We start from the raw sequence: 27,567 nt of genomic DNA on the forward strand, positions 1-27,567 counted from the left end.
AAAGGAACTTGACAGGTCGATCCCTCCAAATTTTCTGTATCTATCACTCGAAATGCTTTCTTGAAGGTACTTTTTGCCTTAGTGTGAGCGACTGCAATCAGTAACGCATTTGAAGGAGCTGTATTTCACACCTTGTTTCACCAGAGGGTTTGTAATCGGCAGCGAGTTCAGACTGGAGAAAAGTGCAATGGAATCTCGATCCCGCCGATCCCCCCACCTTTCTCACTCCCTCCCTCCCTCTGTCTGTCTGTCTCTCTCTCTCTATAGTCAACATTCCCTGGAGTCCAACCCGCCCTCGACAGGTTTCAATTATTCCCTTCCGTGCTTTAACTCTGCTTTCCCCCCTTTAGACTGGGTGTGTTATTTTTACTCTCCTGTGTGAAAGTCGCGAGGACATAGACCACGATGGAATAATAATTCCCTGAGGATCGCAGTGAACGTAATAAGGAAAAAGCTGAACTGAGGGTGCGCGGCAGCAACATCGAAACTGAAAGTGGTTTGAATCCGGAAGTGGTGAGTGTGAACATGGCTTCCAGAGAACAGGTCCAGAGTTTGATCGAGGAGGCAATTTGTTCCATTTGTCTTGATTTCTTCATTGATCCGGTTTCACAGGATTGTGGACACAACTTCTGCCGCTCCTGTATCACCCAGTGTTGGGAAAAGAAGCAGCTAAACTCCTGCCCGGAATGTAGAGAGGAGTTTCCGGAAAGAAACCTCAGGGTAAATCGAGCCTTAGCGAATCTGGCCGAGAAAGCTCGAAAATTAAAGCTGGATCCGAAAGAGAAGGAAAGTAAACTTCACTGTGAGGAACATCAGGAAGAACTGAAGCTGTTTTGTGAAACTGACAAGAAATTGATCTGTGTGATTTGTAGAGATTCGCGGAAACACAGAGAGCACCGCTTCCTGCCGATTAAAGAAGCTGTTGAAATCTACAAGGTAAAAGGGGAAATATTTTCTAAGCTTTATCACATTTCCATTGTCTAACACTTCAATTCTGTGATTTTCTCTCCCAATCCCAGGATCAGCTGAAATCTTCCTTGGATTCTCTCACACAGAAGAAATCGGCGGTTCTAGAAACGGAACAGAAACAGAAGCGGAAGATTTCCGAAGTCAGGGTAAGGTCTCCCTGTACTGATTTTCTGGGATCTCGGTCAATTTTGCTCCCTTTATCGCGGGACATTAATTATGTTTCACATTTCATTTGGTAGGAACAGTCGAGCAGTCTGCAGACCCACATCACATCCGAGTTCACTAAAATGCACCAGATTCTCACTGAGAAAGAGCAGCGACTACTCAGAGATCTCAGGGAAGAAGAGGAGAGGATTCTAGAAATAATGGAGAAAAACCTTCGAGAGATTGAGGAGAATTTAAATTCTATTGAGGAGAAGCTCTTAAAGTTGCAGAAAGAGATGGAGCACAAGGACGAGTTGATATTTTTGAAGGTGAGAGAATATATTGCTGGCCAGTTCCGTGAAACTTCATACGGTCACAAAATAACTGATAACTGGATTAAATATAGAATTTACTGAATAAATAAAACCCGAGTTAAACAAATTTCTGGCAGTTCTGCCGTCTTCTGAAATAATCGGCTTCCAAAATGTCTGCAGATTCCCGAGAATACCTGTAACCTCCGGAGAATGAGTTTTCTTGGTCTTCACAGTTGCTTTGTGATTATTTCCGTGTTGCCAAGTTTAATCTTCTCCTGGAACGCCGATTGTAATCCAGTTCCAGTTCATGTTGTGAGTGTGTGGGTGTGCCTGGGAAGGTGTGTGAGAGTCACTGTGTCTGTGAGCGGGACTGATGTTGAGTTCCAGTTTATTTGACTCTCCACAACCTTCCTTCCAAAATGCATCAATTTACACTTCCGTGTTAAATCTAGTATTCTCTGAGTCTGCTGATTTCACCAGCCGCCCTGTTTATGTCCTCCTGAAATGTGTGTAGTTCTGGTTACATCATTATAGAAAGGGTGCAATTGAATTAGAGAGGGTACAGAGGAGATTTACAAGGATGTTACCAGGACTAGAAAATTGTAGCTATGAGGAAAGATCGGAAATGCTGGGGCCGTTCTCCCTGGGACAGAGGAGGCTGAGGGGAGATTTGAGATATACAGAATTGTCAGAGGCCTGATAGAGTTGGTGGGGAAGGGCCTATTTACTTAGGAGGCCAGTGACGAGGGGGCACAGATTTAATGTGCATAGAAAGATGAGAGGGAAGATGAGGGAATTTTTTTACTCCCAGACGGTTGTGGGATCTGGAACTCGCTGCCTGTAAGGGTGGTAGAGGCAGAAACCCTCAACTCATTTAGAAGTTGTCTGGATGTTGACATCAAGTGCTGTAACCAGCAGGGCTGTGGATCAAATGGTGCAAAGTGTGGTTAAGCTGGGTGGCTTGTTCTTCATCTGGCGCAGACACGATGGGCCGAGTGGCCTCTTTCTGTGCCGAAAACTTTCTATGATTCTAAATCTGTTACTATGCTCTTCACTGTTCGTGATTTATTTATTTCAGGAGGAAGCTTGTCGGAAGAGAAGGTAGGACATGTTTTCTGCTGAAGCTCTGCACAATTTGGTAAAATAAGTCAGGTTTTGTTATGAATTTCTTTTCCAGTTACTATCGCAACATTAAAGTGCCGTTCATCGGGCGACAATAACTCTGCTTATGGTTTAAGTATTAGTCTTTTATTGTGATGACATGCTTTTTGCAGATATTAAATTTGATTTCATATAACTGGTCTACATGATTGTATTAAATTACAAGATGCCATGCAGTCCTGAAGCACTCACTTGCAGGCTGCAGACTGCTGTTTGTGCGGCTGTGGCCTTCCGACTGACCCTGGGAGAGCCACACCCTCATTGTTTCCATGGTGTTGACCATCCATGTCCCTGCAAGGCTCCTGACCAAACCGAGACAGTCACGCGTTAAAGTGGGAACGGGTTTTGTTTTTATTTCAGTTTAGAACCTTGACCTGTATCCTTAACACCGACAAGACAGACCCAGCAGAGGTGGCAGCACTGTGGTATAAAGTTTGGAGGGAGTTGCCCTGGGAGTAGTTAACATTGACTCGGGAGCGGTTAAGTTTCATGGCATCGGGTGAAATATGGACAAGGAAACATCCTGCTGATGACCACGTACCCACCAATTTGCCAAGCGCCCCACCCACTCCTCAGCTGATGAATCAGTACTCCTCCATGTTGAACGCCACTTGGAGGAAGCACTGAGAGTGGCAAGGGTGCAGAATATACACTGGATGGGGCACTTCAATAACTATCACCAAGAGTGACTCGTTAATGCAACTACCTCCCTAAGAGCACTGTGGGTGTACCTACACCACATGGGCTGCAGCAGTTCAAGAAGGCAGTTCACCACCAACTTTTCAAGGGCAATTAGTGACAGGCAGTAAATGCTGGCCTAGCCAGCGATGCCCACATTTCATGAATGAATTTTTTAAAAAGCGCCGCTACTGGCTGAGCTGGCTATATCCCAAAGGACACAGCTGATAGACTGGGTATGTGGCAGGTGGTGAGGGAACCAACAAGAGCATGAAAACATACGTGACCTCAACCTCACCAATCTGCCTACCGCACATGCGTCTGTCCATGACTGCAGCAGTAGGAGTGACCACCACACAGTTGTTATGGAGATGAACTCCTGCATTCACATTGAGGATACCCTCATTCAAAACTGGGCATCCGTGAGGCGCTGTTGGCCATCAGCAGCAGCAGATTTGTACTCAGCCACATTCTGCGACCTCACGGCTCGGCATATCCTGCACTCGACTATTATCACCAAGCCAGGGAATTAACCTTGGTTCAGTGAAGAGTGCAGGAGGGCATGCCAGGAGCAGCACGATGGATGCCTAAAAAGGAAGTGTCAACCTAGTGAAGAAACAACTCAGGGCTACTTGCATGTCATACAGCGTAAGCAGCAATGTATAGACAGAGATAAGCGATCACACGACCAACAGATCAGATCAAAGCTCTGCAGTCCTGCCACATCCAGCATTGCATGGCGGTGGACAATTAATTGACTAACGTAAGGAGAAGGATCCACAAATATGCCCATCCTCAATGATGAGGAGTCCAGCACATCAGTGTAAATGATTAAGGCTGAAGTATTTGCAACCATCTTCAGCAAGATGTGCCCACTGGATGACCCATCTTCCCCTTCTTCAGAACTTCGCAGCATCACACATGCCTGTCTTCAGCCAATTTGATTCACTCCACATGATATCAAGAAATGGCTGAAGACACTGGATACTGCAAAGGCTATGGGGCTTGACAATATCCTGGCAATCGCACTAAAGACTTGTGCTCCAGGACTTATCATACCCCTAGCCAAGCTGTTCCAATACATCTACAACACAGGCATCTACCCGGCAATGCAGAAAATTTCCCAGAGAAATCATGTACATAAAAAGCAGGACAAATCTAACCTAACCACGTACTGCCCCGTCAGTCTACTTTCCATCATCAGTGAAGTGACGGAAGGGGTCTTCAACAGAGCTATCAAGCGGCACTTACTTTGCAATACCCTTCTCACTGATGCTCAGTCTGGGTTCTTCCAGGGTTGCTCAGCTCCTGACCTCATTACAGTCTTAGTTCAAGCATGGACAGTGGAGCTGAACTCCAGAGGTGAGGCGAGAGTGACTGAACATTACATGATTTGACCGAGTGTGGCATCAAGGAACCCTAGCAAAACTGGAGTCAATAGTAATCGGAGATAAACTCTCCACTGGTTGGAGTCATAACTATCACAAAAGAAAATGGTTGTGGTTGTTGGAGGTCAATCATCTCAGTTCCACGACATCACTGCAGGAGTTCTTCAGGGCAGTGTCTTATACCCAACCATCTTCAACTGCTTCATTATTGACCTTCCTTCCATCATAAGGCCAGAAGTGGGGATGTTCACTGATGGTTGCACTATGTGCAGCACCATTTGTGACTCCCCAGATACTGAAGCAGTCCATGTCAAAATGCAGCAAAACCTAAATAATATCCAGGCTTGGGCTGACAACTGGCAAGTAACATTTTCCCCACACAAGTGCCAGGCAATGGCCATCGCCAACATGAGAGAATCTAACCATTGTCCCTTAATATTCCATCACTTGCTATGACCATGACTAAATCCCCCACTATCAACATCCTGAAGGCTACCATTGAACCATTGAGCGCAAGCTGAACTGGACTAGCCAGATAAATACAATGGCAACAAGTGCAGGTCAGAGGCTAGGAATCCTGCGATGAGTAACTCAGCCTGCCCATCACCTCCAAGCCATTTATCAGGAGCATGATGAATACTTTCCACTTGCCTGGGTGAGTGCGGCTCTGATAACACTCAAAAAGTTTGACATCATCCATGGCAAAGCAGCCCACTTGACTGACACCCCATCCACAATCATTAACTCTCTCCACCACCAACGCACAGTGGCAGTAGTGTGTACCATCCACAAGATGCACTGCAGTAACTCAACACGCCTCCTTAGACAACACCTTCCAAATCCACGACTGCTAGCATCTAGAAAGGCACTGGCAGAAGATGTGTGTGAGCAGCGCTAATTGAAAGCTCCCCTCTAAGCCAATCACCATTCTGACTTGGAACTATATCATAGTTCCTTCACTGTCGCTGGGTCAAATTCCGGGAATGCCCTCCCTTACAGCAATATGGGTATACCTAGACCACTTGGACTGCAGGGCTTCAAGAAGGCAGCTCACGACCACCTTCTAAAGGGGAGTTAGGGATGGACAATAAATGCTGGGCCAGCCAGCAAAGCCCACACCTCATGAATGAATGAAAAAAAAATCAATGCAACAGCAGAAACGTGTTTTAAGATATAAAGCAATATTGGTACCAAACCACAAGGAGATATTAATACCAAAGATGAGGGACGTTTTAAAACATCTTAAAGGAAGAAAGAGAAATAGAGAGGCAGAAAGCTGTACGGAAGGAATTTCAGAGCTCAGGGCCTCAGCAGCTGAAGGTCCAGCTGCCAATGGTGGAGCGATTAAAATCAGGGATATTCAATTGGCCAGAAGTAGAGGAGCGCAGGCATCTCGGAGAGTTGGTTTGATGTTTTCAGCCTTTGCTTTCATTCGACAAGCTTTGTTTGTAATACAGCAAGTGGACCGACTAAATGTTTATCTTCTCCTGTGATCTGTGATATACAGGCAACTAATTTGTTATCAGGCTGTGGGCCTTTTGCAGGACATGAGTGTTTTCATCCTCTGCCCTTGCATTTCAAAGTTTTGCTCAGTTATAGAAAGAAATTTCACTTTCTATCACATTTGTTCTAATATGGAAAATGCTGAAAGATATGAATGTTGGGGTAGCTTCACCATTTAAATCATGTCTAAAATGCTCAAATGGGATGAATTTATACCATCAATTCTTTAATATTTACAGGATTAGTGATGAGATTAAGAATTTCTCAGTAGCAGATGCTGCAGCACTGTCTATCGGAAAGTTCAAAGGACCATTACAGTACACAGCATGGAGGGAAATGATCAATTCCATTGACCCTGGTAAAACTTTTATATTAATTTTCCTAACTTTCATTCCAGTTGTGAAGGAAGTAAATGGGCTTCAAAGTTTCAGGGGTGTGTGTGAAGCAGGAAATCCAACATCCCTCCAGTGAGGGGTTGTGGTAGTATGATCATCATGAGATCAAAAGAAATAGGAGCAGCAGGAGGCCATTTGGCCCATTAGACCTGTTCTGCCATTCGATAAGATCATGGCTCATCTAACTGTGGCTTTAACTGTCCTTTTTTCCTGTTCCCTATAGCCCTTAACTCCACTGTCGATCAAAAGTCTGTCTATTTCAGCCCTGAGTCTATACAACAGCCTGTGAAACAGAATTCCAAAGGCTAACATCCCTCAAAGAGAAGAAATTCCATCTCATCGCTACCTTAAAAGGAGACAGACTCCTGATTTATAAACTATGTACACTGCTTCTAGATACCCCTACAAGGGGAATCATCCTACCATTATCTACACTGTCAAGCTCCCTCAGAATCATATATGTTTCAATAAGATCACCTCTAATTTTTTGTAATCTTCAAGAGTGTAGGCCTAAAGTGTTCAACCTTTCTTCATTAGGCAACCCCTTCAACCCAGGAATCAGCCTAGCGAACCTTCCCTGAACTGCTTCTAAGACATAAGTATAACTTCCTTAAGTAAGGAAACGATAACTGTAAAGTGAAAGTCACCATAGTCCCAGAGGATCATCAGCTTTGCTCTCATTAGAGAGAGAGACGACTGGTGGTGAGTTTAACCTGAGGGTTAACACACCTCAGAAGTGGGATGTGGTGGAGAAGGCAGGGACTTCATGGATAACCTCAGCTAGTACAGGAATTGTACTGGTGCATCACTCTGCATCACAAACCAGCCGTCCAGCCAGCTGAGCTAACCGACACCCAAACTGTACTGTTACTCTCACCAATGACCGGTACAGCTATATCAAGAGTTCCCCACTATTATACTCCATCTCCCTTTCAATTAAGGCCAACATTCCATTTGCTTCCTAATTACTTTCTTTACCTGCATGGGGAGGCACAAGGGAAGTGGAGCTGATGCGACAATCAGATCAACCACAATCTTATTGAATGGTGGAGCAGGCTCGCGGGCCCAAATGGCCTACTCCTGCTCCTAATACTTCTGTTCTTGTTCTCACCTTTGTATTTAATATATAAGATTCCCCCTATACTCCAGCATTCTGCAACTTCTCTCCCCTTAAGTAATATTCTATTTTTAAATTCTTAGTGACAAAGTGGACTACCTCACATTTTCCTACATTATCCTCCAGCTGTCAATTTTTCCCGCTTACTTCATCTATCCATATCCCTTTGCAGACAATTTTAATCCCTCCTCACAACTAGCATTCCTACCTATTGCATCATCAGCAAATTTGGCTGCAATATAGTCAGTCTTTTTAATATGTCCTGTCTATAAACTGTAATTAGTTGAGGCCCAAGCACTGACTCTAGGGCCACTCCACCAGTTACAGTTTGCCAAACTGAAAATGACCCATTTATCCTGAATCTCTGTTCCTGCGCATTAGCCAATCCTCTATCAATGTCATTGTATCACCTCTAAAACTTATCTTCAGCAGTAAACGTTTATTGACACCTTATCTAATGCCATTTGGAGATCAAAATACACTACTTCTCCTGGTTCCCCATTATCCATCCTGCTTGTTACATCATCAAATAACTCTAATATATTTACTAAACATGATTTCCCTTTCGCAAAACTATGTTGACTCTGCCTGATAATGTCATGATTTCTAAATGTCCTTTTACTACCTTTTAAATAATGGTTTCCTGCATTTTCACAATAACAGATATTAGACTAACTAGCCTTTAGTTCACTGATTTCTGTCTCCCTCCTTTTTTAAACAGTGGTGTTACATTTATGGCTTGTCAGTCCATTGTGACCTGCCCAGAGCCCAGAGAATTTTGGAAGACTGCAAACAGTGAATCCATTATCTCTGTAGTCACTGCTTCACAGATCCAACTATACAAATCATCAGGTCCAAGTTTCTTGTCAGCCTTTAGTCCCATTATTTTCCTCCTACTTTTTCTCTAGTGATCTTGATTGTTTCATATTCCTCTCTCCTTTTTGCCTTTGTTTCTCTACTATTCTTGGGATGCTTCTTGTGATTTCTACTATGAAGAATAATTGTTCAATGCCTCTGCCATTTCATGGTTTCCCATTATCGATTCCCCAGTCTCACCCTGTAAGGGGCCCACACTCACTATCACTACACTTTTTTTATGTATGTGTAGAAGCTTTTCCTGTCTGCTTTTAGGTTTCTTGCAAGTTTCCTCCCATACTCCAATTTCTCCCTCATTTTTTTAGTCAATCTTTGCTGGTTTCTAAATTTTTCCAAATTTTCTGGCCTACCACTGATCTTTGCAGCATTGTTCATCTTTTATCTCAATTTGATGCCATTACCTTCCTAAGTTAGCCACAGATGGTGTGCTCTGTTTGTTGAGCTATTCTTTCTCAATGAAATGTATTTTTGTTGAGAGTTATGAAATATTCCCTTAAATGGCTGTCACTGCTTCTCTACCAACTTGACTTTAATCTGTTTTCCCTGCCCATGTTAGCCAACACTGGCTTCAAACCCTTGTAATTGCCTGCATTTAAGTTTAAAGCACATGTTTCAGACATAAATTGCCCATCCTCAAACTGAATGTGAAACTCTAACTTATTTTGATCTCTCTTTACTAGAGGATCTTTTACCACGAGGTCATTTATTAATCCTGTCTCGTTAGATATTACCTGGCGTAAAATAGCCTGTTTCCTGGGTGGTTCAGGAGCATATTGCTCAAAGAATCTTTTCCAAATACAATCTATGAACTCATCCTCATTCTACCTTTTCCAATTTGATTCAGCCAAACTGTATGAAGATTACAACAGCCTACAGTTATTGCAGTATCCTTCTTACAAGCTCCCATTATTTTTTGATTTACACTCTGTCCTACAGCTTAGCTACTTTCAGGAGGCATGTAAACCACTCCCATTATTGATTTCTTTCCCTTGATGTTTCTTATCTCCATCCAAATTGTTACTCCCTTTTGATCCTCGGAAGCAAGATAATTTCTCACAACTATACTGATCATGTTCCTTATTAACAGAACTACCCGATCTCCTTTTCCTTTGCTCCTGCCCTTCCAAAATGTCACATACCCTTGAATATTCAGGTCCTAGCTGTGGACACTCTGCAATCATATCTCTGTAATGGCCATTATATAATAATTTATTTCTATTTGTGTTATCAATTCATCAATCTTGATACGAATTGTGTATGCATTCTGATAAGGAGCTGTTATTTTGGTCTTTGGACAATTTTTCCCTACCCTGACCTTATTAGCTGGTATACTCTTATGTTTGTAAGCTCTGTCACTTCCTGTTCCACTCTGGTTATCATCCCCTGCAATGCTATCCTGCACTATTGCCTTGTCCTTTTTCTTCAATGTTCAAACCCTCGCCGCACATGAACACTTCCTCCCCCTCCCCCACTCTTTGGGTTAAAGTCCTCTCCACAGCCCTAGTTATACAATTTGCCAGGACACTGGTTCCATCGTGGTTCAAGGGAAGGCCATTCTTATAGTATAGCTCCCTCTTTCCACACTGTTGTTGCCAGTGCTCCATGAATTGAAACACATTTTTCCAACACCAATCTTTGAGCCACACATTCAATTCGCTGATCGTATTCACTCCATGCCCATCAGCTCATGCCTCAGGCAGAGATTATTACCTTTGACTTTAGTGCCTAACTGCACATACTCTCTCAGTAGAACCTCTTTCTTAGTCCTATCCATATGGGTGTTCACGAGGACGATAAGAACTGGATGCTTTTCCTCCCACTCCAAGTTCCTCGCCAGCCCTGAGAGAATTACTTTGACTCTGGCACAGTATAGGCAATATAGCCTTTGGAATGTACGCACTTGCCTGAAGTGAAGAGTTTCTATCCCCCTAACTAACCTGTCCCCTACTACAATTACATTCCTTTTGCATTTTGATAGCTTCCAGCACCACTGTGCCATAGTCAGTTTGCTCATCCTCCCTGAATTCATGGTCTCGTCCACAGGCTTTGAATCTGTTGGACAATTCCAAGGGCTGGACTTTCTTACCTGACTTTCTTCCCTTTCCCTGACCACTGAACAAATTGGAAATACCTAAGGGCGTCACTGCCTCCTGGAACAAAATGTGCTGGCAAATTTACTCCTCTCCAATGCATTGCACTGTCCAAATCACGGATTCCAGTGGATCAGCTCAGAACTGAGGTTCTTCAAGCTGCAGACACTTACTGCAGATGTGGTTGCCGTGAATCAGACTGGTAGCATCTGGTCCCCACCTGCTGCAACTGCAACACATCACCTGCCCATCTTTATTTAATTTTTATCAATCTGATTTGATTTCAAATGGCTCTGGTGGAACACAAACAGGGGATTATGAGCATTTTATTGCTGTGTAAGTGCCACCTGATGGCACTGTCATCATCACATTCCACACTAGCCTGAAGATTGAGAGTAGACTGTTGGATCAGTGATTGTCCGCATTGCATTTGTCCTGCTTTATGTAGACAGGATATACTTGGGCAATTTCCCACGTTGTCGGGCGGATGCCTGTGTTGTAACTCGACTGGAACAACTTGGCTATGGGTGTCACTAATCTTGGAGTTAAAAATCTTCAGTACTACAGCTGGGATGTTGTTAGTGCCCATTGCCTTTGCTGTATCCAGTGAGTTCATCCATTACTTGTGATCATGTGGAGTCAGTTGCATCAGCTGAAGACTGGCATCTATGGCATCGGTGATGTTAGAAGGAGACCAAGATGGATCATCTAGGTCATTGTTTCTCCTGCAGCTGTGGCCCTGATGTGAGATGTGGTGGTTGTCACGATTACTCAATCAGTGTTCAATCTGCTATGTGAGTGGCGCGGATGCAGTTTCATGTCTAAGGGACTGAATCTCTACACTGTCTTCTTAACAGTAGAAAACCAGAGGCTGCATATTAGTCTTGACTGCAAGAGGGGTTTGGGTGTAAGATTAAAGAGATGTTTGTGCATTTGCTTAAATCCTTTGTCAGACCGCACATGGAGATTTTGGTGGCCTGCTCATCTACTTTAACTCCATTATCAAGGGTGGCAATAGGCCTCAAATAAAAGCTTTGCAACCATAGAATGATGGAAAAGTTAAGGCGCAGCAAGAGGCCATTCAGTCCATTGTGCCTGAGCCTGCCAAAGAAAAAAGAAAGTAGCCGCTCATTTTAGTCCCAATTTCCCACTCCTGGTACATAGCTGTGCACGTTACAACACTTCAGGTGCAGATCCAGGTACCTTTCAAATGAGTTGAGCATTTCAGCCTAAATCAGAAACCAGGCCAAGACTTCCAGATGCCCAGTACCCTCTGGGCGAAAAATATTTTCCTCATGTCCCCCCTAATCCTTCTACCAATCACCTTAAATCTGTGCCCTGTGGTAATTAACCACTCAGTTAGGGAAACAAGTCTTTCCTACCCTATTTAGGCCCCTCATAATTTTGTACACCTGAATTCGGTAACCTCTCAGCCTCCTCTGCTGTAAGGAAAACAACGCTAGCTTATTCAATCTTTCCTCATGGCGGCATTCTTGTAAATCTCCTCTGTCCTCTCTCCAGAGCAATTATATCCTTCCTGTAATGTGGTGACCGGAACTGTACATGAAATGGACAAATGCAAATGGACAAAATTCCAGCTGTAGACTAACCAGCATCTTTTACAGTTCCATCACAATGTCCTTGCCTTGGACTTCAATACCTCATCCAATAAAGGAAAGCATTCCATATGCTTTCTTGACCACTGTACCCACCTGTACTACCACCTTCCAGGACATGCGGCATGCACACCAACATCTCTCACTTCCTCAACCCCTTCTCAATTGCATTACTCACACTTATCCGGATTGAATTCAATTTGCCCACGCAACAATACCATTGATATCAATGGATATCAAAGATATCAAAGAGCTACCCTCTTCACTTCCAACTACATGGAAAATGTTTGTGTCATCGGCAAGTTTCACATTCATACCTCCCACATTCAACTCCAAACCATTAATATATGCAGCAAACAGGAAGGGCTGCAACACTGAGCCCTGTCAAACACCACTGGAAACCATTTTCCATTTGCACAAATATCTATCGACCATGACACTTTGTTTCCTGTTGCTGAGCCATTTTTGGATCCAACTTGCCACCTTCCCTATGACCCTTGGGATCTCATTTTCCTGACCAGTCTGCCATGTGGGACATTGTCAAATGCCTCACTAAAATCCAAGTAGTCAACATTTGCTCTACTACCCTCATCAATCCTCCTTGTTGGTTCCTCAAAAAATTAGATTAAGTTAGTAAGACATGATCTTCCCCTCCAAAACCATGCTGGCTATCCCTGATCAATCAATGCCTTTCTAAGTGACACTTTATCCTGCCTCTCAGAATTGATTCCAATAATTTGCCCACAACTGAAGTCTGGCTGACCAGCCGATCATTTTCTAGCCAATCCCTCACAACCTTTTGGTTGTGGGCACATGCAAGGCTCATACCAACAGCAGGGAAGATGTCACCACTGTAATTTAATTCTGCTCTTATAAATACGTTTGAGAAACCCAAGGTCAGAAAACAAGAAGGTGCTGGGGCCTTCCAGTTTGTAAAGGATAGAAAACCAAAAAGTTCAACAAATGTCCTGGCAGCTTACTCTGCCTGGAATCTGGTAACTATCAGATTGATATGGGCCTGTCTACCACATCATATTCCAGCTATAGCCTCTGCATGTGGTTTGGCCACATCCTGGCCCTCCCATCCCCTTCATTGTCCTTCTCATCAGAGCAGACATTTTGCTTCCCATGTCTCACTCAGGCAACGCGTCTCCCTTCTGTATCACAAGGCTGTGCAGGGTGCAGCAGACAATGATGATCTGAGACATTCTCAATATGAGAAAGCACTGCCTGAGCCATCCAAACATCTGAACCTCATCTTTAGGAACTCAATCACCTGCTCAGTCAGGGACCTGGTAGGGGTATAGCCATCATTGTATCTCCTCAGCAGTAATCTGCGGATGGTGAACTGGCATCATCAGCCATTTTTGCTGGGGGTATCCCTTGTCCCTGAGGATCCTGCCCAACATTCACTGAGATAGTTCCTATAATACCCTCCATTACCCTCGAGACCCTACAGAGAGACCATTGCCTTGGTAACATAGAAAGACTAAACACATGAGCCCTTGTCAGGCATGACCATTCAGCTGGGGGGATGGAGTTTTGGAGTCATGAGTTGGCCACCACCCGTGCCCCTTGGAGGCTTCCACCTCCCTCTCTCCATTCATCCCTGCCTCTGACTGCAGCTGATGGCGAATGGCACAGAATGAAAGGAAGCTCCGTACCTTGCTGGGATCTCGATGTGATGAGACCCATGAGTCAGGCATAAACTTGCTGCAGTGTGGGCTTCATCATAGAGGGGAGAACACGACTGAGCATGGGTGACATCCAGTTACCTCATAATTATTAGGATGTCCCTTTAGTAGGCCATTTGTGCTGACCTTGAGCACCACCACCTGAAAAGCCTTCCACTTCGAGGCATCTTACTCACTGATTAACTGCGTGGTCAACGTCAGATTTTAAAAATGGTGTGCGTCACCTTCCAAACTTCATCCGCCAATTTCTACCCTTCCCCCTGCCTCCCACCAACTTAACCCCATCACGTTGACCCACCCAATATCAACTTTCCTCTCCACTGTCACCCTTGAACCTCCCCTCCTTCCCCTGGACCTTACTCTGATCCACCTCCATGTGCCCTCCCGACCCAGAGATCTGATAAGTACAGGCCCAATCTACTCAACCCCTCAAAACCTTTGCTAACCCACCAAGCAATTATAAATTTACACCAGTTGTTCAGTAAGATCCACTTGTCGGAGACGTTCCCACGTGGTCAGTCCGCTGAATGATTTCTTCTGCACGACTTCCTGTGACTGACCACGTCACGTTTTCCTGGCTGCAGCAACACTGTCCTTGTGACTGTGGCTTTATATCCCTTTCCTGACCCTGGTCCCTCGATATATAAGTTAATACCTCGATTCAGGTCATCCAATTGGGTTTCATACCTTATCAATCCCTCTGTGGCTGTGCAAGACCACCTGCATTTGGTCATTTCCTGCTCTCAGCAGGGGATATCTCCAGGTGCATGCCAGCTATGGATGTAATAGTGCAGGATAGCATTGCAGGTGATGATAAACAGAGTGCAACAGGAAGCGCTAAAGCTTACAAACATAAGAGTATACCAGCTAATAAGGTCAGGGTAGGGAAAAATTGTCCAAAGACCAAAATAACAGCTGTATCTCGATAAGGCAGGAAGAAAGCTATTCACACATATCCAGAGAGTCCATTGTCTATGAAAGTTGCTGTAGACGGAGTGTCTATTGGTGAGCCACCACCTCAATGACATGTCCTGAAATGTCTGTGTGTGCTCCTGTGTAGTTAAAACTGTCTTTATTTTTAAACAGTTCAATCAGAGTTTCAGAAAGAGTAAACCTTGTTTGGATGGTAACGCAATAAGAGAAAATCTGACAGTAAATCAGTAACCCAGTTTGCATTGTGCTCAACATCAATCTCCATCGGAGTTAATGGAAACAGATATTGAGAGGAATGTGTTGCGAGCTGCTACTTCAGTGTTGTCCGTGTCACACAACCGTCCATGACAACTTTCACCCCCTGCCTCTGTGTCTCCATGTGACCTTGGAGTATCTGGTGGTGACTCTTGATCACCTTCTGGATTAGGAAATCAGGATAGTGAACTTCTCCCTCGTGTACATGTGCACAGGTATAGAGAGGAGCAGTTTCAGGTGCAGTGTTTGTACCAATGAGCACTTCAAACAGGCCTTTGGAGGAGTAATTTCTGCAATTCTGGACACCACACTTTAGGAAGGATGTCAAGTCATTGGAGAGGGTACAGGGGAGATTTACCAGCACAATAGCACTGATGAGGGTCTTCAGTTTACAGGGTAATTGGATAAGCTGGTAATGCTCTTCCAAGAACAGAGAAGTTTAAAGAGAGATTTAATGCGGGAATTTGAAGTATGGGGGTTTTATTGAGCAGATCAGGAGAATCTGTTTACACTGGTAAGTGTGTCTGTGACTAAAGGCTAAGATTTAAAATAATCACCAAAAGAATTAGAGGGGAAATGATCAGAAATTAAATCTCACAGATTATTGTCATGATCTGCAATTCATTGTCTGAAAATGTGGATTCCATAGGAACTTTCAAAAATGAATTGAACACGTTCTCAAATGGACTAATATGCAGGGTTCCGGGAAAAAAGCTGTACCAGGACATTAAATTGGACAGCCTGCACAAGTACAATGGTCTGAATGGCCTCCTTCTGTGCTGTAAGATTCCGTTATCTAGTCCAACTCCCAGTTGGGCTGGGATGTTTTTAAGGGACTAGGGCAGTCCCAAAAACAGGCATTAGGCGTCATCCATCTGCTAATGTTGGTGCTGTTTTTGGACTCTGTCCAAAAATTGGGATGTCCTGAGACTCAAGCCCTGAGCCTTGGGTTTCCTGGACATGGATGTGGGCGGTAGTGAAAAGCTGAGCACATTTATTTTCCTGTTTACAATATGGAGATGGGGGAGGCAGCAGAGTTTTTCTCGGCTCCTCAATGCTCCTGTCCACGCTGGATGACAGAATGCCCTCCCCCCTCCCACTGCTGCCTGGCCCCTTCACACTCCTGCCCACTCTCCCCCACCCACTGTCTTCCCAATATCACCCACCCAAATCTGCATTTGCTCCTCCCGTGTCTCTGCTCTCTCCCCTCCTCCACCCTCTATACTCGCCACCCACTCGCTCTTCCCTCACAGTCCTCTCTTGCTCGCTTTCTTGCTCCCATTGTCCCTCTGCCTCACCCACCTGCAGAGTTTCCTCACAACCCTCCTTCCTCACCTGCTTTCTCTCTCATCTCACTTTCCTGGTCACCTGCTTCCCTCCATCTCCGTTCCCGTGCCCTCTGTTCTCTCTTTCTGTCCGTTCCTACACATACTCCACTCCCTGTCCATCGTCTCTCTCACTCACTTCACTCCAGCCTCTCTTTCCTCCCCATACTCTCACTGTCCTCCCCGTCCCGCACACTGTCCCTCGCAATTCCCCTTCCTTTCCCTCCAGATTTCTTTCTCCCCTCTCTTCCCATGCTCTCTCTCCACTCCACCTCCCAACCTCTCTCCCCTCCCCCTTCCACCTTCTCAGCCCTCCCCTTCTAGCATTGTCACTGTCCCCTCCAGCTAACTCTGGCTCCACTCTGTCCACTCACTCACCCACACCCCCGCCCCTCCCAAGCTCTCACTCCTTCATCACCCTTTCTTCCTCCCCTCCCCCTCCCTCTCCCATCTCTATATTCACACATTCTCTCTCTGTCTCTCCCAATCCCGCTCCTGTGTTTGGGTTGTTAAGCTGTAACTAGTGGAGTGACACAGGGATGAGTGCTGGGGCCTCAACTATTTACAATCTTTATCAATGACTTGGATGAAGGGACTGAATGTATGATCATTAAATTTGTTGGTGACACAAAGATAATTAGGAATTTAACTTGTTAAAAGCACATGAAGAGTCTACAAAAGGATTTAGACAGGTTAATTGATGGTTAACTTCACGGGTGGATTATAATGTCCAAAAACATAAACTTGTTCACTTGGCAGGAAGAATATCAAGGCAATGTATTATTTTAATAGAGAAGATGATTAAACCTATATTGTTGGAGTTCTGACTGTGTATTTTCGGTGTGGAGCGATTGTAAGTTCACAACTGTGGGAATAACCTTTGTGTTGACTGGAGATTGTAACATTTAAGGTTCAGAATGTCCCAAGGTTTGATAAATTCAGATCTTGTCTCAGGGCAGGGGGCTGAACCCTGCTTGGAGATCACAGGTTAACAGATGAATTCAAAGGTCAGTGAACAGCCGTTTGTGTTCAAAAATAAAAACAAAAAACTGCGAATGTTGGAAATCCAAAACAAAAACAAAATTACCTGGAAAAACTCAGCAGGTCTGGCAGCATCGGCGCAGAAGAAAAGAGTTGACGTTTCGAGTCCTCATGACCCTTCGACAGAACTAGGTGAATCCCAGGAAGGGTTGAAATAACAAGGCAAAAGAGAGATACGGAAATCTTGTCGCAGAGACGAACAGAACTTCTTCAAGGAGGTAGGCATTTCTTGAAGAGCAGTGGCAATCAATTAAACACAGAGATAAAAACAAAAAACTGCGGATGCTGGAAATCCAAAACAAAAACAAAATTACCTGGAAAAACTCAGCAGGCCTGGCAGCATCGGCGGAGAAGAAAAGAGTTGACGTTTCGAGTCCTCATGACCCTTCGACAGAACTAGGTGTTCAGTTGTTTTTAGTTTAAAGATTTGGGAGCAGCAGTTGGTGCAGCAGCTCAGCTGAGGAGCTGGGACCATGCCTGTGTTGAGATGCTGGAGTAGAACTGCTGTTAGCAGGTTATAATTTGCCTTACAAACCACCAGGAGACTCAGGTACAGGCCACGGTCTTTCATTAGTGATTCAAGCGTACGCAGGGAGAGACAGCCTTGGGCAGTCCTAGACTGAGCTGTGCAGATTACAGCGAAATCTTCTTCTTATACACAATTAGTCACAGATTTGTAATCTGATCTTGCCAATTCACAATCACTTGCTTATTGAGGCCAAAATAAAAACAAAAAAACTGCGGATGCTGGAAATCCAAAACAAAAACAAAAACAGAATTACCTGGAAAAACTCGGCAGGTCTGGCAGCATCGGCGGAGAAGAAAAGAGTTGACGTTTCGAGTCCTCATGACCAAGAAAGAGTTGAAATATAAGCTGGTTTAAGGTGTGTGTGTGGGGGGCGGAGAGAGAGAGAAAGAGAGAGGTGGGGGGGGGCGGCGGTGTGTGGTTGTAGGGACAAACAAGCAGTGATAGAAGCAGATCATCAAAAGATGTCAACAACAATAGTACAAAAGAACACATAGGTGTTAAAGTTAAAGGTGGTGATATTATCTAAACGAATGTGCTAATTAAGAATGGATGGTAGGGCACTCAAGGTATAGCTCTAGTGGGGGTGTTTTTTTTAAAAAATAATGGAAATAGGTGGGAAAAGGAAAATCTTTATAATTTATTGGAAAAAAAAAGGAAGGGGGAAACAGAAAGGGGATGGGGATGGGGGAGGGAGCTCACGACCTAAAGTTGTTGAATTCATTATTCAGTCCGGAAGGCTGTAAAGTGCCTAGTCGGAAGATGAGGTGTTGTTCCTCCAGTTTACGTTGGGCTTCACTGGAACAATGCAGCAAGCCAAGGACAGACATGTGGGCAAGAGAGCAGGGTGGAGTGTTAAAAAGGCAAGCGACAGGGAGGTTTGGGTCATTCTTGCGGACAGACCGCAGGTGTTCTGCAAAGCGGTCGCCCAGTTTACGTTTGGTCTCTCCAATGTAGAGGAGACCACATTGGGAGCAACGAATGCAGTAGACTAAGTTGGGGGAAATGCAAGTGAAATGCTGCTTCACTTGAAAGGAGTGTTTGGGTCTTTGGACGGTGAGGAGAGAGGAAGTGAAGGGGCAGGTGTTGCATCTTTTGCGTGGGCATGGGGTGGTGCCATAGGAGGGGGTTGAGGAGTAGAGGGTGATGGAGGAGTGGACCAGGGTGTCCCGGAGGGAGCGATCCCTACGGAATGCCGATGGGGGGGTGAAGGGAAGATGTGTTTGGTGGTGGCATCATGCTGGAGTTGGCGGAAATGGCAGAGGATGATCCTTTGAATGCGGAGGCTGGTGGGGTGATAAGTGAGGACAAGGGGGACCCTATCATGTTTCTGGGAGGGAGGAGAAGGCGTGAGGGCATATGTGCGGGAGATGGGCCGGACACGGTTGAGGGCCCTGTCAACGACCGTGGGTGGAAAACCTCGGTTAAGGAAGAAGGAAGACATGTCAGAGGAACTGTTTTTGAAGGTATCATCATCGGAACAGATGCGACGGAGGCGAAGGAACTGAGAGAATGGGATGGAGTCCTTACAGGAAACGGGGTGTGAGGAGCTGTAGTAGAGATAGCTGTGGGAGTCGGTGGGTTTGTAATGGATATTGGTGGACAGTCTATCACCAGAGATTGAGACAGAGTGGTCAAGGAAGGGAAGGGAAGTGTCAGAGATGGACCATGTGAAAATGATGGAGGGGTGGAGATTGGAAGCAAAATTAATAAATTTTTCCAAGTCCTGACGAGAGCATGAAGTGGCACCGAAGTAATCATCGACGTACCGGAGAAAGAGTTGTGGAAGGGGGCCGGAGTAGGACTGGAACAAGGAATGTTCCACATACCCCATAAAGAGACAGGCATAGCTGGGGCCCATGTGGGTACCCATAGCCACACCTTTTATTTGGAGGAAGTGAGAGGAGTTGAAGGAGAAATTGCTCAGCGTGAGAACAAGTTCAGCCAGACGGAGGAGAGTAGTGGTGGATGGGGATTGTTCGGGCCTCTGTTCGAGGAAGAAGCTAAGGGCCCTCAGACCATCCTGGTGGGGGATGGAGGTGTAGAGGGATTGGACGTCCATGGTGAAGAGGAAGCGGTTGGGGCCAGGGAACTGGAAATTGTTGATGTGACGTAAGTTGTCAGAGGAATCACGGATGTAGGTGGGAAGGGACTGGACAAGGGGAGAGAGAAGGGAGTCAAGATAACGAGAAATGAGTTCTGCGGGGCAGGAGCAAGCTGAGACGATCGGTCTACCAGGGCAGTTCTGTTTGTGGATTTTGGGTAGGAGATAGAAGTAGGCCGTCCGAGGTTGGGCGACTATCAGGTTGGAAGCTGTGGGAGGGAGATCCCCAGAGGAGATGAGGTCAGTGACAGTCCTGGAAACAATGGCTTGATGTTCAGTGGTGGGGTCATGGTCCAGGGTGAGGTAGGAGGAAGGGTCTGTGAGTTGACGCTCAGCCTCCGCGAGGTAGAGGTCAGTGCACCAGACAACAACAGCACCACCCTTGTCAGCGGGTTTGATGACAATGTCAGGGTTGGACCTGAGAGAATGGAGTGCAGTAAGTTCAGAGAGAGACAGGTTAGAATGGGTGAGAGGAACAGTGAAATTGAGACGACTAATGTCGCGCCGACAGTTCTCAATGAAAAGATCAAGAGAAGGTAAGAATCCAGAGGGAGGGGTCCAGGTGGAGGGAGAATATTGGAGATGGGTAAAAGGATCCGTTGAACTGGGAGAGGACTCCTGCCCAAAGAAGTGAGCCCGGAGACGAAGACGGCGGAAGGAGAGTTCAGCATCATGCTGAGCCCGAAATTCATTGAGGTGAGGGCATAAGGGTATGAAACTAAGTTCTTTGCTGAGCACTGAACATTCAGCATCGGAGAGGGGAAGGTCAGGGGGTATAGTGAATACACGGCTGGGGTTGGGATTGGAAGATGGGGTGCGGACGGAGGGACAGGCAGGGGTGGACGGTCCTAGATGGGTGTTGGTGTTGATGAGTTGTTGGAGCTTGCGTTCCTTAGCACTTGAGAGAAAGAGAAAAAGTTTCTTGTTGAGGCGTCGGATGAGCCGAAGGATAAAATGAAACTGGGGGCACGCGCAGCTTTGAAAAAGGGTACGGCGGTGCTGCTGGAGGGAGAGGTCGAGTGTGTTCATATGGCGGCGCATGGCACTGAGTGTGGATTTCAGAATGTGACGGGAACAGCAGTCCGAGAAACGTTTTATGTCCCGGAGATACCTGTAATCCTGGGTGGGTTCGAAACATGAGGGGTGGAATTTCAGTTGAAATCCATGTGGGGTAAGTCGGAGATGGAGACAGTCACTGAGAAAGGAGATATGGCTGTGAAAGCGGGTTTTAGTAAACACATTGTCAAACACCAGGAGGGAAATGGAAAGCAAGGAAGGTGAGCAGGGCAAAAGAGAGGAACGGAAATCTTGTCGCAGAAAATAACAGAACTTCTTCAAGGAGGTAGGCATTTCTTGAAGAGCAGTGGCAGTCAATTAAACACAGAGATAAAAACAAAAAAACTACGGATGCTGGAAATCCAAAACAAAAACAAAAACAGAATTTCCTGGGCGCATGGCACTGAGTGTGGATTTCAGAATGTGACGGGAACAGCAGTCCAAGAAATGTTTTATGTCCTGGAGATACCTGTAATCCTGGGTGGGTTCGAAACATGAGGGGTGGAATTTCAGTTGAAATCCACGTGGGGTAAGTCGGAGATGGAGACAGTCACTGAGAAAGGAGATATGGCTGTGAAAGTGGGCTTTAGTAAACACCTTGTCAAACACCAGGAGGGAAATGGAAAGCAAGGAAGGTGAGCAGGGCAAAAGAGAGGAACGGAAATCTTGTCGCAGAAAAGAACAGAACTTCTTCAAGGAGGTAGGCATTTCTTGAAGAGCAGTGGCAGTCAATTAAACACAGAGATAAAAACAAAAAAACTTGCCCACGTGTCTGTCCTTGGCTTGCTGCATTGTTCCAGTGAAGCCCAATGCAAACTGGAGGAACAACACCTCATCTTCCGACTAGGCACTTTACAGCCTTCCGGACTGAATATTGAATTCAACAACTTTAGGTCGTGAGCTCCCTCCCCCATCCCAACCCCTTTCTGTTTCCCCCTTCCTTTTTTTTGCAATAAATTATAAAGATTTTCCTTTTCCCACCTATTTCCATTATTTTTGAAAAAAAAACACCCCCACTAGAGCTATACCTTGAGTGCCCTACCATCCATTCTTAATTAGCACATTCGTTTAGATAATATCACCAACTTTAACTTTAACACCTATGTGTTCTTTTGTACTATTGTTGTTGACATCTTTTGATGATCTGCTTCTATCACTGCTTGTTTGTCCCTACAACCACACACCGCCGCCCCCCCCCCCCACCTCTCTCTCTCTCTCTCTCTCTGCCCCCCACGCACACACCTTAAACCAGCTTATATTTCAACTCTTTCTTGGACTCGAACTCAAGTTCTGTCGAAGGGTCATGAGGACTCGAAACGTCAACTCTTTTCTTCTCCGCCGATGCTGCCAGACCTGCTGAGTTTTTCCAGGTAATTCTATTTTTGTTTTTGCTTAAAGAGGCCTCCGGCTTTTGTCACTTATTTCCCTTGTGTACAGACACTCGACATTGTTCTCATCCTCGCAAGACCACCATCTCTTGCTGATTGTGCAGGAGTCTGTGCCTCCTGACTTCAACAGCCACTCACTCCCTGGCCTTTTTCTTTGTTCTACTGCCTTGCCCGTCTCCTTTCTTATTCTGTCTAAAACACGTCTGCTATTCTCCCGTTCTGCTTTTCTGCTTATATTTTATTTTTACTAAAAGTTAATTCTAACTAAAATTGTTTAACCCTTTCAAGATATTGGAATAGAACTGCTCTCGGCAGGTGTAGGCCATCCAGACCTTCCAGCCCACTCCGCCATTCAATGAGATCATGGCTGATCATCTACTTCAACACCATTTTCCTGCATTATCCCCGAATCCATTGATGTTTTTAATATGCAGAAAACTATCCATCTCAGTCTTGCAGTCTTGGAAATCTCTTCCCTGGCGAGCAGTGGAGGCTGGGTCATTGAATATATTCAATCAGATCAGCCATTATCTTGTTGAATGGTCGAGCAGGCTTGAGGGACCCAATGACCCACCCCTGCTCCTAATCATAGTGTTCTTGTAATTTAATTTTCTTTGGTAGCTTACAGGATCAGATTGTATGCAACCTGTGTGGTGACATTTTCATACCTGTTTCATAGAAGTATTACTCCCCATCCACTCTCTCCAGCTCTCTTTCTCTCCTGCCTGCTGTTTCCTCCTCCTTTCTCCCCAACCTTTTCTTTCCCCCTCCTGCTGTCCTTCTCACAATCTCTCTTCCCTCTCTCATACTCTCTCTCTCCCTGCCCCACGATCTCTTTCCACACCCTGTCGCTCATGCTCTCCCCTCCTCATGCTCTCCCTCTTCTCCCCCATCCTTCTCTCCACCCACACTGTCTCACTCCCCTTGTCCCCACACTCTCTCACTCACCTCCCACTCTCCCTTTCTCTTTCCCTCTTTAACTTCTGCTCTCTTTCTTACCTCTGCCCTTCCCACAATCTTTCTCTCTCCCCTTCCACACACACTCTCCCTCTTCCTGCCATGCACTCACCCTCCCATCCCTGCTCCTGCTCGATCTAACATCAGTCCCTCCTGCCCTCTACCTCCATTCCCCACCCATTGTCCCTGTCTGGCCTCTTCGCTCTTTCTTCCACCGATCCATACACTCTCTCGCCTTACGTTCCTTCCCCCTTTCCTCATCCTTCCGCTATACCTCACCCACACCCTCCCCTCCTCCCATACTCTCCCTTTCCTCTTCTGTACTTTCACCCCGCCCCTTCTGCTTTCGTTCCTGTCTTGCACATTCTCTCCCATCTCCTACTCTCTCTCTCAGACCTTCACATTCTCCCTCCCACCCTTGCAAGCCCTCCCCTTCTCTCTTTTTCACTCTCCCCGATTTGTGTTCACCCTCCAGTTCTTGCTCGTGCACTCTGTCACACCATCACACTCTCCCTGCCCCCCCACACTCTCTACTCCTCCATCTTGTTCTTCCTCTCACAACATCACACTTGACCTGCCACCCTGCACTCTCGACCCCTCCATTTCACTCTCACATCCCCACACACTTCCTGCTACCCTCCCCCCCTACTCTCTTTACTCCACCCCCTCTTTCTCACCCACTCTCACAATCTCTGTCATCCTGTCCTCTCTTTCTCTCTCTCTCTCCTGCTTCCATGTTCTCAGACCCTCCTGCTCTCACTATCTCCCACCTCTTCCTCTCCATCACTCCACTCACAATCTCCCTCTCTACGTTTCTGCTCCCTCCTCTGCTGCCATTTTCTCTCCTCAACTTCACCACTCCGACTCCCTCCATCTCTTTCCAGCTCCCTCTCTCCCTCTCTCTCTCTCTCTCTCTCTCTCTCTCCCACTTCCTCTTCCCCTCTCCCCCTCTGGGCTCCTTCCTCACACTCTCTCCCCCTCCCCAGCCCCTTTCTATAAATCACTGACTGTGTTATTTTAACTTTCCCCCAGCTCCAGCCTCTCTGACTCTGGATCTGAACACTGCGAATTCCTGGCTCATCCTGTCTGTGGACCGGACCAGTGTGAGACTCGGAGACGAACTGCAGCGGCTCCCTGACACCCCGGAGAGGTTTGATCCTGGGGTCTGTGTCCTGGGATCAGAGGGATTCACATCAGGGAGACATTACTGGGAGGTGGAGGTGGGGGAGGAGACTGAGTGGTGGCTCGGAGTGGCCCGAGAGTCTGTGAACAGGAAAGAATTAATCTACCCGATCCCCGAGTCCGGATCCTGGGCTGTGTGGCTGGATCCTGGAATTGGTTATTTTGCCGCCACCTCCCCCTCACCGACCTCACTCACTCCGAGTGTGAATCTCCGGAAGATCGGGGTTTTCCTGGACTATGAGGGTGGACAGGTGTCATTTTACAATGCGGACAACATGTCCCATCTCCACACTTTCACCCACACTTTCACTGAGAGAATCTTTCCCATCTTCAATCCGGGACCGAATGACGACGGGAATAACTCGGCCCCGCTGAGAATCTGCGGGATTCAAGGTCACTAACAGATCCATCCCATAATCTCACAGCGTCTCCCTGCCCCCTGCCAGCTGTAAGATGATGGGTGTCGCTCTCAGTCTCAGGTGGAGAGAGAAGCCAGGTTAACATCCCGGCTGTAAACCCTGTCTGGGAACTGGGAACTGGAAGATCAGCGAAGACCTCTGTAGGGCTGTGGGAAAGAAGGAGGGGGAGAGAAGAAACAAATAGAAGCTCAATTGTAGAGAGGAACTTACTGGGTAGAATGAGCTGTGAACTGCAGGAACCCGGTGACCTTCCTGCCTGTAATGTTGCTCCACAGGCGGAAGGTGGTGGGACATCAGCTTGTTTGAGATGAATCAGTTCAGTGATTCTCAAACTAGGGTCCAAGAAATAATTTCTCCAGAGGGTGGGAGAGAGATAGAAGCACAAGAGGGAGAGGAAGTGAAGTGGGGGAAATAACAAGCTCCCCGCTTTGTATAAATTCCCAGGAGTTAGTGTTAGTTCTGCATGAACAGCTGTCAAGATTTCCACCCCCAAACCTCCCGAATTCTCTCCCTTCTTCACGGTGATGGACATTTCGGCTGTCATGGTTTTCAGCGGTGAGCTCACATTTCCTTTCGGTAGGAGGGGGAGGTGGAAGTCCAGCTGCTGCTGTGATACTAGTCTGTCTTCAATTTGGCTCAGACAGTGAGCAAGTGCCGTTATCATACTCTCTGGCCTGCTGAGTATTTCTATCATTTTCTGTTTATATTAATCTCTAATTGGTTTGTTTCTTGTAATCGCGATAAAACTATCAGTCTGACTTTCTTCAAACTCTCACCATGTTTCAATAAAACTGAGAAACTGGACTGGGTTTGTACAGGTCTGTAAATATTGCCTAGACTGTCATATCCAAGTGGGTACTCTGTAATAAAATTGGAGGGGTGTTTGTGGTTTGTTTTACATTAAAATGTGAACGTGCTTTGAGACTGTTTGAGCATGTCAATGATGTGACTCTGCTGTGAATACTAATGTGATAATCTGTCTGTATTGAACGTGATGTGTGAACTGATCGGGTATGTATGTCATTAACAGGCAGTGTTAACCACGTGAAAAGTAGTTCAGTTGCTGCACTAGAATGTTTGTCATGGTCTTTCTCATGAACTGAAGCTCCTCCGAGTGCAACATGATCATTTGAATATCATTGCAATTTTTGCGATGGTCATTTTGAAATGTTCTTTTAGAAGTTTTAGGAATAAAGTATATTTTGCAAAAAAAAGTGGAGTCACAATTATAATTTATCTCTGGTTTGTCTGCTCTGCCTCATGACTGTCCGTGTCAGTGAAATAATCCTTAAATCACTAGTATGTATTTACCTATTTTATTAAAAACATTATTAAAGCTCTGTACATGTAACCTATTCATATTATCATTTTTATATAGAATTATAATTTACATTGGGGTCCATGATTACATTTGTAAATTGGTTCTTCAACAAAAAGAACCTGAAAACAAGTGGAATAGAAGCAGTTTTCTCAAAAGGGACACAGTTCATCATTAAATCTGAGAAGCAGAAACTGAACATGCTGTTTGTTTCATTTACAAATTGCTCCAGAGTCTGGGTCCTTACAGCCCCCATTCCAAATTCACCTGGATGATCTGAAGAGCTTTTGGCTGGAGTAAATGGAGTGACAGTTGCCTGCAAATGGTCCTGAAGTTTACTCTGATATTTCAGCCATCGCTACCATGGATAGGGAACTGAGATGGGCAGTGGGAATGCCAGCCTGCTTCAGGTGGGAAGCAATGCAAAATCATAAAATCATAATGCACAGACTGTGGTCATTCAGGTCCCTCTGTCTGGAGAGGCACCTTGATAGAGCTATTCTACTGGTCCCAGTCCAGTTCCTTATCCCCCTCAACCAATCCCTTTTTGAAAATTAGTTTTGAATATTGTTTCCACCACACTGGCAGACAGTGCATTCCAGATAATAACTGGCTGTGGGAAAATCTGTATTCATCTCACTCTGGATTTTTTTTAAACAATACCTTACATCTGTATCCTTTGGTTGTTGAACCCTCTGCCACTGGAAACAGTTTCTCCCTATTTACTCAAAACCTTTCAGGATTTTGATCTTTTCTCTTAAGTTTTCCATTAAACTTCCCTGCAGAGGCACTGGCCATAATCTTCCAATCCCCTTAGGTACAGGAGAGGAGCCAAAGGACTGGAAAATTGTAAATGTTTCATCCTTGTTCAGAAACAGTCTAAGAATAAATCCAGCAGCTCCAGGTAAGACAGTTTAACCTCTGTGCTGGGAAAGCTTTTAGAAGTGATAACCTTGGACACAATTAAAAAACACGTAGACAATTATGTGGAGAACTTAAGGAAAGCCAGCCCGCATTTTTCAAAAGAAATGTGTCCAACCAACTTGATTGAGTTTTCTAATGGGGTAACAGGTAGGATTGATAGGGTAGCATTGCTAATGTGGTATTTCTAGCCTTGT

General features: G+C 45.5%; 1 protein-coding gene across 1 annotated transcript; it reads left to right on the forward strand.

The window, feature by feature from the left end:
* The first annotated feature begins 280 nt into the window (after nt 1–280).
* On the forward strand, nt 281–26,482 carry LOC121291390 (zinc-binding protein A33-like). Its single transcript, XM_041212492.1, has 6 exons — nt 281–936; nt 1,020–1,115; nt 1,209–1,442; nt 2,506–2,528; nt 6,397–6,515; nt 24,563–26,482. Exons 1-6 carry the CDS (start codon nt 526–528, stop codon nt 25,111–25,113), a joined length of 1,434 nt encoding a protein of 477 aa, XP_041068426.1. The 5' UTR covers nt 281–525; the 3' UTR covers nt 25,114–26,482.
* The last annotated feature ends 1,085 nt before the right edge of the window (nt 26,483–27,567 follow it).

This window comes from Carcharodon carcharias, chromosome 19 (genome assembly GCF_017639515.1).
Source record: "Carcharodon carcharias isolate sCarCar2 chromosome 19, sCarCar2.pri, whole genome shotgun sequence".
NCBI classification, from domain to species: Eukaryota; Metazoa; Chordata; class Chondrichthyes; order Lamniformes; family Lamnidae; genus Carcharodon; species Carcharodon carcharias.

Excerpts from the sequence above, each read along its gene's own strand:
- LOC121291390 (XM_041212492.1), top strand. The coding sequence starts at position 526 with ATGGCTTCCAGAGAACAGGTCCAGAGTTTGATCGAGGAGGCAATTTGT. Across the intron at positions 1,116-1,208 it reads GGAAGATTTCCGAAGTCAGG|GAACAGTCGAGCAGTCTGCA; the intron begins GTAAGGTCTCCC and ends TTCATTTGGTAG. Across the intron at positions 1,443-2,505 it reads ACGAGTTGATATTTTTGAAG|GAGGAAGCTTGTCGGAAGAG; the intron begins GTGAGAGAATAT and ends TATTTATTTCAG.